The 13,608-nt window shown below is 47.8% G+C and overlaps 1 protein-coding gene across 4 annotated transcripts in view; it reads right to left on the bottom strand.

Moving 5' to 3' along the window:
* Window positions 1-5,095: 5,095 nt before the first annotated feature.
* Wasf3 (WASP family member 3) overlaps window positions 5,096-13,608 on the bottom strand; it is a 97,771-nt gene continuing 89,258 nt past the window's right edge. For 2 of the 4 annotated variants that reach the window (XM_015998283.3, XM_076561052.1), the window contains exons 7-10: window positions 12,923-13,092; window positions 11,864-12,130; window positions 10,286-10,650; window positions 5,096-8,397 (exon numbers count right to left, since the gene is read on the bottom strand). In XM_015998283.3, coding sequence (XP_015853769.1) covers window positions 8,240-8,397; window positions 10,286-10,650; window positions 11,864-12,130; window positions 12,923-13,092 — 960 coding nt within the window. In that variant the 3' untranslated portion in view covers window positions 5,096-8,239. The remainder of the gene's footprint in view (window positions 8,398-10,285; window positions 10,651-11,863; window positions 12,131-12,922; window positions 13,093-13,608) is intronic. The other 2 variants (XM_006979640.4, XM_042268392.2) reach the window with 1 other exon arrangement.

A 13,608-nucleotide genomic window follows, 5' to 3' on the forward strand; every position in this document is an offset into this window, starting at 1 on the left:
TCTCTGCCTATATACTGTCCAATGGGTGTCATGTAGTTCTAGGACTGTCTGGTTATTTTGAGTGAGTGATGTCACTAAGTCTTGGTTATTAGGTGCAGCCTTGGGTGTAGTGGGGTTCCTAAGATATTTTTACACGTCTAAAAGGCATCTTTTTTTCCTATGCTCATTATAGCCAGCCTACAAAAATAAGTTTTATTTATATTTTATGTGTCTGGGAGTTTTGCCTGAGTGTATGTACATATATTATGTGTATGTAGTGCACTCAGAGGCCAGAAGAGGGAGTTGAATCTTCTGGATCTGGAGTTATGGATGGATGAGCCACCACGTGGGTGCCGGGAGCTGAACACAGGTCCTTTGGAAGAGCAGCCAGTGCTCTAACCACTGAGCCACATGTTCAGCCTCCAGATTCCTCTGTTTTCTTGAACTTGCCTACCTGTTGATACTTCCACCAATGTATTTGAAGTGTACCTTCATTTGTAACTTTCCTTGTTCTGTTACCACATGGAGAGGTGCAATATGATCCCTCATACTTGGCTCCAGAATAAACTCTCTTATGCTCTTTGAGGTGAGAGTTGTGAGTTTCAATAGTCTGACAGAAAAGGGAGGGTGTCTGGATTATGGGTTTTATTTCTATGAAGAGACACCATGACCATGGCAACTCTTATAAAGGAAAACATTTATTTTGGGTGGCTTGAATACAGTTTCAGAGGTTCAGTCCATTATCATCATGGCAGTGTGCAGGCAGACATGGTGCTGGAGTAGTAGCTGAGAGTCCTACATCTTGCAAGAAGTCGACAACAAGAAGTCGACTGAGACACTGCGAGGTATCCTGATCACAGGAAACCCCAAAGCCCACCCCCACAGTGGCACACTTCCTCCAACAAGGCCATACCCACTCCAACAAAGCCACACTTCCCAATAGTGCCACTCCCTATGAGATTATGGGGGCCAATTACATTCACACTACCACATTCCACTCCCTGGCCCCCATAAGCTTGTAACAATATCATAATGCAAAATTCATTAAGTCCAACTTCGGGGGAGAAGAGAATGGAAGAACGAGATGGGTAAGAACTTGAGAGGAACAAACTGAGATGGGGAAGAAGTAGATTGAAGGGCTACAGGAGAGTACTAGAGGAACGAGATGGAAGATGAAGAAGAGCCAGATAAGAGAGAAGGAGACGGGAGAGGAGATGATATGGGAAGGAACAAGATGGATGAGAACCTAGAAGGGGCAGAACTAGATGAAGGAATTAAGATAGAACCTAGAGGGGACAGTAGATAAATATAGAGAGAAATCAGACAAGAAAGGAGCTAGACATGAGAACAGAACTGAAGCTGTGTATAAAGGATGTTATGCCAGAGGAATTAAAGCAAGTGGACTATAGAACTCGGTGTGCTGAGATTATATTTCCTGATAATAGTCCTCGCCGTTAGTAGTTCTCTCTCCTGAGCCCCTGGGATGTATAATATTAAGGCTGGTCCCTCTAATATTATACAAGACCTGGCGCCCTTGGGTACCCAGTCTCAGGAAGAGTAATCTACCAAGCACACTCAAAAAGCAGTGGTGTGCTTGGCGGAGACTGTCCAGAGACGAGGCAGTCTCTCCGGGGAGTCGTAAAGGTGACCCCTGAAGTGCCGGCTACCGACGGACCTCACCAAAGGTGCTGCAGACCGGGAGGAACCCCAGGTCTCTTTGTGGTGAGTAGGTGAGTAGTTGAATATCTCCCTTCCCTATTAAGAATCCTTGCGGACGGGCGGTGGTGGCACACGCCTTTAATCCCAGCACTCAGGAGGCAGAGCCACAGCATCTGTGAGGATCTCTGTGAGTTCGAGGCTAGCCTGGTCTACAGAGTGCGATCCAGGAAAGGCGCAAAGCTATACAGAGAAACCCTGTCTCAAAAAAAAAAAATTCATTAAGTCCAACTTCAAAAGTCCCCTAGTCTATCACATTCTTGACAATGTTTAAAGTCTCTTCTGAGATTCATGCAATCTCTTAACTGTAATCCCCTATAAGATAAAAATAAAAAAAAATAGACCATACTTTTAACATATAATGGCACAGAATATACATTACCATCCCAAAACATAGGGAAGGGAGCATAATGAGGAAATACTGGCCCCAAACAAGACCAAAAACCACTGGGCAAACGCCAAACTCTGCATCTCCACGTCTGATGTCAAATTGCTCTTTAGATCTTCAGCTCTGTCCAGCTTTGTTGACCGCAGCACACTTCTTTCTCTTGGGTTGGTTCCATCCCCTGCAGCTCTCCTCAGCAGGGATCCCATGACTTTGGCATCTCTAACATCTTGGGTTCTCAAGGCAATCCAGGCTTCAACTTCACAGCTTCACACAATGGCCTCTCTAGGCCTCCACTCAGGGACACCCCTGACACAAGCCTGGCCTCAGTGGCTTTCTTTGAGAACCGAGGCAAATTCCATAACCTGTTTCTTCTATCCTTAACTCTAAAGCCAGAACTATGTGTCTGAAGCTGCCAAATTCTGCTGATTATTGGGGCTGGAACATGGCCCCCTAATTCAATTACATCTTCACCAACATTCTGTCTTTCATTGCCTAAGTTTGGCTGTCCTGAAACTTGCTCTGTAGACCAGGTTGGTCTCAAACTCAGAGTTCTGCCAGCCTCTGGCTTCCCAGTGCTGGGATTAAAAGTGTGCCCCACCACACCCAGCTCTAAGCTTTTCTTTAGTTTCTTTCCACAAGTTGGAAACTTAGCTGGGTGGAATCTTACCCCGAGCTCACCACTCCCTTTATTCCATTTCTTAATCTGTTTATCTCCTTGAACACAGGACTTAATTAGCTCCATTCCACTCCCAGGTGCTCTTTTTCTCTTCAAAATTTACAATTTGTAATTTACCCTGCTCAGCTTGTTCTTTTTCATTATAAATCTTTATAAGCATGAACACTAGTTACCACAGGACAGAATCTATACTAGGCTGTTTTAAGATTTCCTTTGCCAATGGAATTAATCCAAAACTCTTCACTTTAGCCTCAGGCAGATTCTTCAGACAAGGGCAAAAAGCAGCCACTTTCTTCACCAAAATATCACAAGAATGATCTCTAGGCAACAAACTAAAATTCTCCTGTGAAACCTTGAGTGAGCACCCGGTAGTTCAAATAATGCTTAGCACCACTGTCTTCCATGCTCCTACTAGTATGGCCCATTTAAGCAGTGCTTAAAGCATTCCACTGTTTTCCTTACCCAAAGTGCCAAAGTCCAAATTCCTCCAAACAAAAGCATTGTCAGGTCTATCACAATCAATACCCCATTCTCTGGTACCATGACCACGGCAACTCTTCTAAAGGAATACATTTAATTGGGCCTGGCTTACAGTTCAGAAGTTCAACACATCATCTTCATGACTGGGGGCATGGTAGCATGCAGGTAGAAGTGGTGTTGCAGTAGTAGCTGAGAGTCCTACATTTTGCAGGCAACAGGAAGTCGACTGAGACACTGGGAGGTATCCTGAGCACAGAAAACCTCAAAGCCCACCCCCACAGTGGCACACTTCCTCCAACGAGGCCACACCCACTCTAACAAAGCCACACCTCCTGATAGTGCTACTTCCTACGAGATTATGGGGACCAATTACATTCAAACCACCACAGAGGGTCACAGGTACCGTATTTAATCAGGACTATCACAGATGGGACCAGGCCCAGTGACTTTGTATCCCAAACACCTTGTTTTTTTTCCTGCCTTTGTAGGGAGGAAAGCAGGATGTTTTCACAGCATAGCTATCACAGGATGACTACTCCATGGGAAACATTTTTATTAAGGCAGACAGACAGATGTCTGTCTACTGGTGTGCCGTGTTTGCCCCAATGCCTGTGACCCAGAGTGAGGCTCAGGGGAGGGGATCAAGCTGTGGGAACAACAGCTCTAGAGGTTCAACCATTGGCTAGAATCACACATGTGGGAGCAGACTGGCCCCGGGATCTGGCCTGCAAGCTGCTAGGAAAGGACTCAGAATAGTCACTCACTTTGTAAGACAGACATCTTTAGGAGGGATTTGGGTCCTCGGACTCACACCTTCATTGCGGCAGCACATCTTGGAGGCTCCAGGTAGCCCCAGCCCAGTGACAAATGTCTTGAGCTCCCAGTAGCATCCCCCTGTGGCCTGAGCAGCAAGTTCACAAGAGCAGGTTTGAGCAGAAGGCCTGGTTTAGAATCTTGGTTCTGTCCCCAGGCAGTGGGCTAGCTTCTGGGCTCTGCCCTGGAAGATGGAGGAGTTTCTACTGAAATCCTGCTTCCAGTGAAAGCAAGGGGGAAAATCACAGCAGATGCCTGGGGGGCAGCACCCACAATCAAAGACTAGATATGCCATGTCTTTAGAGACAGTTTACATTTACTTTCTGTTTACAAAGAAGGTGGGAAATCCAGCCTCTCATTTCATCGTTTACCAAGAAGCTGCTGACTCTCCAGGAGCCTGGGCACAGTACAGAGGGCTTCTGGGTAGGTGGAGCACTACTCCAGGCTCTGCAAAGTCCCAGGCGTCCTGTGTGAAGACTCATAGTGGAGGCACACAGGGCACTCTTGGTGCTCAAAAGCAGCCATCCAAGGAGGCACACATTCAATTTCTCACACCTACCTACCCAGCCTAGGCTTTATTTCCACTGTTTCACAAATGAAATGCTACCCCTAGCTTGCATCTGTATCCAGCCAAGTCACATTGAACAACGTGGCTTTACTCTAGTTTCCTTGGGGGAAAGAGGGCAAGCATCCTCCTGAGAAGATGTAAGTCGTAAAAATACCTCACATGCTATGAGTGCCACAGATCATTCATGATTATTATAGAGACTCAATGCAGCTAAGACCCTCACCTTCCTGGTCTCTCTCCCCAATGACCATGTTGTCACCATTTCTGAAGAGACATCTACCTACACATGAGTGCTTCCCCATGGCCTTCGCAGAATTCACTCTGAACCTGTGGTCACACAGAAACTTAATGCAGATTTTGGTGGGAATCTTCTGCCGTTTCCTGAGGATAATGTCAACTGAAGATACTGTATATGCCCAGCTTCTCTCCCTGAGGAGCTGAACACACAGTGTTGTTGTAAATAAGCAGATCCAGGTAGACTTACACGTGTAATTTTATTTAGATGTTACTTGTGATCTATAGTAAGATATACAAACAGATTAAAAATTGTTTGACAGTTTTTAATACCACTTTAGATTCAATTCACAACTGCATTGATAATACTGCAAGATAACAGATACTCTCCTGCATAAAACAAAAAACTCCTTGCTAGTCTTGCTGATACACTCTTTGCAGTCTTTAAGGGATTCAAATGTATCACACATTTCTGTTTAAAATATTACAAAGCTTTCATGACCCTTCCCATCCTGTGCTCATAACAATCCTGATGTGTTAAAAATGCAAGAGGATGACAACACCCATCTTCTAACAGCGTCTTAGTGAATGAGATCTCAGTACCGAAGCTCATGGTTTGTGCGCTCACTTCCCTTCGGCACTGCAGGGACGTGCAGACTCAGACATCTTCTATCCACCACCCACCCATGCATCCACCCACTACCACCCATCCATGCCTCCAACCATTCATGCATCATCTACAGTTGATTCATCTATCTACCACCCATCCATCCACTCACCAATCCACTCACTCATCCATCCATCCATTCACTCATCCACTTACCCACCCACCTATCCTCCATCCACCCACCCATCCACTGATCCATCCACCCACCTATCATCCATCTACCTACCTACCTACCCACACATCCATCCATCTGCCCTCTCACTCCCCACCCACACCTCCATCTATCCATTCGCCTGAGTCTATATAATGAGAAAAAATATGTCAGATGCTCAGCTGAAATACATAGAGAAGACTAAAGCTGGGGACAATTTAAAACAATCTTAAAATCTGTAGCTATAATTCTAAGCATGAAACTTATAGAAATGAAATATGCTATGAAATTCTGTTCTCCATTTGTTTTAGTAGATAGTTTTTAAAAAATGAAAATCAAAAATTTAAACTTTTACTTTTTTCTCTTTTGTAAAGTATTATATTTAGAAGCATCTTGGATTTAAATTTTAGACTAAATCAAATTTGCTGAAAAGATACTCTAAAAATGATCTAAATCGGATTTTAGCCATTTTCCATTCTTTTAAAGCTTACATAATACATTGGGCAAAAGCTTCTCACTAGCTATAAAAACAAACTAAAACTCACTGGTTGATGAAACTACAGGACAACCAACAACTGATAAGCTCATGAATATTTATGAATAAAGTGCCACTAACATCACTATGATATGCAATCAGTAAAAGAAATCCTGGCAATGGCTAGTAGCTTTATGTATTTCCTCCACCCTGAGAGCATAAGGACCCTACCAAATGAAGGAGTGCAGACAACGTGAGTCTGGAGTTCCACAGGGCACAGGGACACAGGAGGAACAACAGAGGCTAACCGCTGTCAGCATAACAAAAGACTCAAGACGTCCCAGTCCTGAGGGTAATGTCGACATGGTAGGTCTCAGTGCCCAAAAAACAGAAACGAGAAAGAAACAGAAAGGCTTCTTACAGTCACCACTATGATCGTGAGTCACAGCAGTGGCCACGTCTGCACAGGCTCCAGGCTGATCACTCAAGTGCACGCCAGTCCCCCGGCAGCACCGGGACCCACACCAAAGCAGGACATAAGAGGGGGCGGGGCTGTAGATGGGTTTTAGTGTCAAATCCGATGTGACGAGAACCTCCTACAGGTGTCCACTCACACAGGGTGGCATGGGCAGCTGGGGGATGTCCCCAAACTCGTGAGCAAAAATCACTTGTTATTACCCCACTGACACTCCACATCGACTGACACAACTGCGCCCCAGATCTAGATTCTTCTTTTCATCAAAAGTGAGCTATACTATTGGCTGCAGTCCATCTGAAGTGTGCACCTAGAGAGCCCTGGGGACCCAGCATGTGTGTGAGGTCCTACGTAACCCAAGCATGGGGACATCCAGTGACTTATTTAAATGAGCAGCTGTCCTTCCAGAACAGCAAAGGAGACACTGTCCTCCTGCAGTTAAGCCCCTGCCTACGCCAGGGACCAGACAGCAGAGGGGAAGTCAGGGTTCTCTGCCTTGGCAACCGGCTGGATCCAGTTTATCTTGTGAGGTACTTTTTACAATTAAAATGTGCCAACAACATGAGAGAAGAGTACTGTGCTTCAGGTGAAGGCCCTGTTTGAGAGACTGAGTGTGAATCCAGCCACAGCACCGTGGGTTGTGAACAGCTGGCGGCATTTCTCAGCTAAACCCCAGCTCCTAAGATTCTGAGCAAGTGGGGTGAGGTGCTGAATTTTGCTCCCTCCCTGGTGAACAGAGGGGCAGGGATCCCAGGAAGTGAAATGTGTAGGTCTCATCTGCACTGGGTGGAGGAGGAGGAGGAGGGGACCAGATGTGCTGTCATGTAAGCTCTTCAGACTCCGGGCAGCTCGCACCTGGCCTGGCTAACGGGTGTCCACACTATCAGGGCTGGCCCCTACAGTGAGCTCCATTTGCAACGCTGTACAAAAGTCCCTCGTGGGCGCTTTCCACATGCGCACCCAGAGGGGCCCCTGCTTGTCAAGGGAGCCCCCTGATGTGGTGCAAAGGTAGCAGAAAGCAACAGAGCAGACACGGAAAGCAGAGCAGGCCCTTCCTTCACTCGAAGGCCGCCAGGCCAAGAGTCCAAACGCAGAGACGTCTCTTTAGAGACTTGCTAAACCTCCCCCTCCAGAACCAAGTCCGTCTGGAAACCACCCTGCGAAGGAAAGAAACGGGAACGCAGTATCGCCGACTGGTCGGAAGACACCACTGTGACACACAGGCATTCATCTTGCGAAAACCTGACACTGGGCAGCCCCACAGACACACGGCAAGTCTGCTGAATCAGGATGCACAAGAGCGAGACTCTCACGGCCGAGAGGGAAGCGAGATGCTACTTCAGGACTATGCACTAGTGACAGCGTGTCTCCTGGTGTGCAGCACGGAGTGTGTGTTTGGTGGCACTTAAGTATTACACAGTAAATACTCAACAGATCCAGAAGGATGTGCAGAAGCAATAGCACACTGTTAATACAAAAGTTACTAAAGCTACAGGGAAATACCACTATGTGGGTGCAGAGATCACACGCGCTCCTAACACACTTCCGTACGGTGCCCTGGCTGTCCCCCTGCCGCCGGCCCTGTGCCGCCGGCCCCATGCCGCCCGCCCCTGCGATTCAGTCCGACCAGTCGTTCTCGTCAAACTCAGAGTCGTCATCTGAGTCGCTGTACTCCACAGCAATGCGTCTGGACAAGATGGTGGCCACGTCGTTCCCGACCGGCTCCCGCTTGGCTTCCTGCTCCCGCTGCTCCTGCACCTTCTTCAACTGGATTCCTGGAAACACAGTGGGGAGAGAATCAGTCTCTCTGCTCGTTCCCGGTGAAGGAAAACCAAACAGCTTTCTACCGAGTTACAAATACAAGGTGGTGGCCATCGGCAGGTGGAAAGAATGTGTGCGCTAAGTCTGCAGGGACGGACCCAAAACACAACCTTCTGCACAGCTGGGTTGTAAGACAATATGCAGCGGATTTGACTTGGACCACTTTATTTTAAACCTTTCTCTTTGACAGAATTTCAGATTTATGAGCTAGCTATGAAACCAGGAGAAAAATATTCCTGTATTATTTGCCCTGGCAATGTTGGAGCTAGCTTTCCCAATCTGTCACACACAAACATACAGACATAGACACAGACAGGCACACACACATACAAATACACATGTACTTTTCTCTAGACTGTTCAGGAGTTACATGGGACACAGATGTTCCTATATTACTAAAATACTTCACATGTTCGTTCCTGAAGGAAACTTGAAAACCAGAAGTCACCATAGACAAACCCTGTTACTATTTCCTTACAAATATTATTCAAATGCCATCACTAAAGCCAATCTACGGGGGCATTTTCCCTGACTCAGGACCCAACCATCCTGACCCATTTGCTCCCATTTCTGGTAAACCTTAACCTGGACAGTACTTCGATTTCTATATTTACAAGCTTTGCATCTGTAGAGAACAGATATAGTCTTTTGGAGCATGGCAGCCTCTGGTTACCGACTCACTAGACTGGCCACGGGTATACAAAAGCACATCTAATACTCTCTTCCTGTGACTGGAAAGCTGACCTCCCTTAAGGTATTCTGGCTTTCAGACTTCATCTCTTGACAAACTGAAGTTTATCAATGATGTTCAAAGTACTTGGAGGAATCTTTGAGTGGCAGGTGTGTGTCTGTGTGTCTGGTGTGTGTGTGTGTGTGTGTGTGTGTGTGTGTGTGTGTGTGTGTGTGTGTGGTGTGTATGTGTGTGTGTGTGTGTGGTGTGTATGTGTGTGTGTGTGTGTGGTGTGTGTGTGTGTGTGTGTGTGTGTGTGTGTGTGGTGTGTGTGTGTGTGTGTGTGTGTGTGTGTGTGTGTGTGGTGTGTGTGTGTGTGTCTGTGTGTGTGTGTGTGTGTGTGTACTGTCCTGATTCAGTGAACTCAGGCCGAGGCAGCTGCATCATAGCTCTGTCAGGGATGCTACAACACTGGAGTTCTAGGGTTGCAGACCAGCAACTGTTCTCGGTTGTTTTCAGCTGAGACAAGCAAACTATAGTCAGGAGGCATATGGTTCCCTAAGGCTCAAGAAGCTCTCTGAATATTCCACAGCCTGTTGCTGTGCTGGCCACCCTGGGCTTTGACTGGTTAAGGATGAACAGTACCGCACACAGGTCTTCCTGGGAGGCTCTGGGGCAGGCAAACAGGCCAGGAACCAGGCTCCCTCTACTGAGTGTACATCGTGCACATGACGCCTCTCCTGTGTTGGGCCGGTGGTGAGGGCAGGACTTTTGCCTGGCACAATCTGTACGCTGCTGAATAAATACTGGAAGCCACTGGCTCGGCACATCGAGCTTCTCTGACGAGTCCAGAGTAAACTTAGATTTGTTTAAAATGAAACCACTGCTGACTGCTTACTTTCTTCCATTTTATTCTTGTGGTACAAAGTGGAGAAAGGTCCTATTACTTAATCTATCATGTGATGTCTAATTTCTGGTTTCTTGTCAAGTATACCTTTCCTGAATTTTTACCTTTTTATTATAATGTGTTTCCACGCTACCTGTAAAAGAATCCCAACTTATTAACAAAGTAACAAATGACAGAAGGTACAGTTATCTTCTGAGGCAGCGTAGCTGACTGAACCCAAGTGTGTCTTCCAAAAGGGAGACTGTGACATGAGGTGTGCACTCACCCATCCGGATGGCAGCCAGGAGGTCACTTCTTGCATCACTTATGGGTGGCTGTGCAGGTTCGGGGCGCTTTCCCTCAGCCACGGGGGGACCATGCAGAGGAGAGGATGAGAGAGAAGAGGGGCCAGGAGGGCCAGGGGGAGGAGGAGGGGGGCCTGGAGGCGGTGGTGCTGTGGCCAGGAGCCCAGTGGAGGGCTGGTGAGAAGGGGCAGGGTACGTGGAACCAGCAGAGGCAGGGAGTGGGGGGTGCGCGGGGATCTGGAGAGGGCTGACGAAGGCAGTTTGTGCTGAAGGAATCATGGGGGGAGGGGGAGGTGGTGGTGGTCCTGAGGGGTTGTAGTATTCAATTATCTGTGCTGGAAGCATCCTAAGGAACAATAACATACAGTCACTCAAGTGACCAGGGAGGGTCACATCATCCTCGTTCTAATAGAGCTTATAGAGAGGATCCTTTCGGACACGGTGCATGCTGCCACCAGCTGGAGAGAGTCACTGCAGGGCACATGTGTCCACTCTGAGAGTCAGTTTCTTCCAGTCTTACATGATTCATCACGACAATGAAGAACCCACTGAAAGGACCTAACACAACCATTTGAAGAGCGTGGTGACTTCTGTGGGTGGCTAGGGTACACACAAGGCAGAAAAAGGCTAGTGCGCTTTCCATCCTGGGTTCTCAAAGATGCTGTGTAGCTGCTTACCTCATCTTATGAGGCCTCTGAGACCCAGGAGACAGGGGGTTGGAAGGATGCTGCCTTCTCTGACCCCGTTCGATGAGAATCCTCAGAGTTAAGAGCCCAGCAGCATGTCAAACACCCCAAGAGACAGGGCAATGGTTTTCAAAACCAAAGGCTCTCCAAGCATCTGATATAGTGGCCTTAAAACACATTCTAGTAACCCCAGCTTAGCCAAGGCCTAAGGATAGGGGACACCCAGACCCATGTGGTCTCCTCTTTCAGGCCGTGGGTACGATTAGAAAGCAAGGCTGGCACTTGGATGGAGAAGACACATTGTTATATTCAACTTTCCTGGGTGCAGACACCAGGGAGCATTTTAAAGACTAAGTGTAAAAGGGCTAAAGGCAACCTACCAAAATAAAGGGGAGGGGCGCAAATGAACTCACACACGGTCAGGAAGAGTCTGTACACAGTGGAGGCATCAACAGAGCAGAAAACAAGAGGGTGTAGGGCACAATGCTCCAGGAGCCCAGAGGCCGGGAAAGGGGTCACAGGATGCATGGTGAAGAGTGATGTTACATGTTTTCACTGTCCATGACCAGCACGGCCTCAGAAACATGAGGGTGTGGACAGGTTCACAAGTCAGCATTTTACCCTTTATTGATGCCTTGGCTTAGAGTCAGTATGTGAGCAGGGGACCAGGGGAGCGCACACACACGTGCACTGTTCACCTGAGATGTGGCTACAAAAGGAGATGGCCAGAGGCAGGCTTCGCCACCTATTTTATTGGATGCAGACTCTGCCAACCCCGACACTCTGCCCATTCATTCGTGTCTATAGTCTATGTGATAAAATTCTGCCAAGACACAAATTCAAGAGCAACAAGAAACAAGAACAGCAACTTACCCATAGTCGGCTGGAGCCACTGATGTAGAAGTCTGGGACCCCTCTGGGGCCTGGGGAGGAGGTGGGGGCGGTGGCTGCTGAGGTCTGTTCAGGGCCATGTGCCGGGCCGAGGCAGATGAGGGTCGGTACTCATGCTCGGCGCCTTGGTTTGCGGTGCCATGCAGTGGTGTGTCGCCCGCTGTGCCGGAAGGTGCCACGGGCTGTGGCTGCAGAGAGTGGCTGGGAGTAGCAGGGTAAGAGTAATCGGTGATGTCGGATGCGTGAGACCTGATTTCGGAGGGAAGGGGGTGAGGAAAATGGAAGTTTTAAAAATGTCCCCTAAGAGGTAGATGCATATATCTACGAATAGCAACATTGTCAGTAGACAAGGATGAGACATTTGTTTCTTTTATGATCAGCTAGGTCCAGCCCCAAGAGAGCTTGCAAGCACAGCACAATTATTTCAGCAGCAAGCCCCAGTGTTACATGGGTTCAGATTTGAAGCTTTGATAAGTCAGGCCAGTAAGTGGGGACCAGCGGAGCCTCATTTCCACAGCATTCCATGTATTTCCTTATGAAGACAATGCTATATGTCAAACCCCATTTCATTGACAAACAATATCTCAGATTGACAGAGAACTTCAGAGGCAATAAAATATGGCAGCGTATAATTAGACGGCAGGCGATCTGGATACATGTTAACAACGGCAAGAGGAGAAAGTAGGGCCCAGAGTGTAACAGTGAGCGGCACTTGTCCTAAATGGCAGAAATATATTAAACCCAAGAAGGAGAAGCAGCATTGACAGGTCTCCTGGGCTGTGAGCGCGCCGCCACAACAGAGCTCTAAAAGGGAAGGAGACCTTGAGTTAGTTAGTGAGCAGTTTGGAAGGGGCTGATGACGGGCATCCTGCACAGCCTGGCATGAGGGTGAGCTGGCATGTGCAGCAGCCACAAGCATGTTAATAGGGGGCACACGCTCTCGCCTGAGTTACAGGACAGTGAGTAGGGCTGCACATCCTCTATGACGCTGAAGCAGGGCTCGACCTCGGGCTGGGGATCCAAGACAGCGACCCGACGCACCCTCTGGGCCTGCTGTCTTCCTCCGCGCCGCTCCCTGCCTGCTCCAGCCTCCTTGCGTCACTCATGAATTCAATGCCCATTTTCCTCCTCTCCCATTCTTCTCGTCTCGTTCTGACTTTTCTCACATACACTTGTTGGTTCCTGTTAGGGTTCAGCTTGTGTTTCTCTCTCTGAAGGGAGACAGGTAAACACACACTGGGGATGTAGAGGGAGCAGGATGAAGACACAAACTCACGTCTGTCTCTGGACTTCTGTGGGTAGCTTTCCCCAAGTGGAGCACAGAACACGTCAGAAGAATCTCTCCTCCCCGCTGTCCCCTAACTACAGCATGAGAATTAATAGCTTATTTGTCTCCCCTGTCTGTGAGTTGTAGTCTAGATGATGATGTGCTTGTGAAGATGTCTGGTCCACTCTTCCAACCACTAGCAAATGAGCTCCAGTATTTTAGGGGCAGAGGCTATCTGTCCTGTACTCGGGTTCAGTGCATTTCAAAAGTATAAAAGCTCTAAAACTATGGGGTCGGTGATAACATCCACACTCTGCTAAGTAACTAGATCACTGACGTGTCACTTTTTAAAGGAAACAGTCACCCAGCACAGCGTGGAGTGTCTCCAGTGAGACACAGGCCAGGACACAGCATGTTCTGTGGTACAAATGAGAATGCCATTCTTGGAAAACAGAGTTGA

The sequence above is a fragment of the Peromyscus maniculatus genome, chromosome 23 (genome assembly GCF_049852395.1).
Source record: "Peromyscus maniculatus bairdii isolate BWxNUB_F1_BW_parent chromosome 23, HU_Pman_BW_mat_3.1, whole genome shotgun sequence".
Taxonomy (NCBI): Eukaryota; Metazoa; Chordata; class Mammalia; order Rodentia; family Cricetidae; genus Peromyscus; species Peromyscus maniculatus.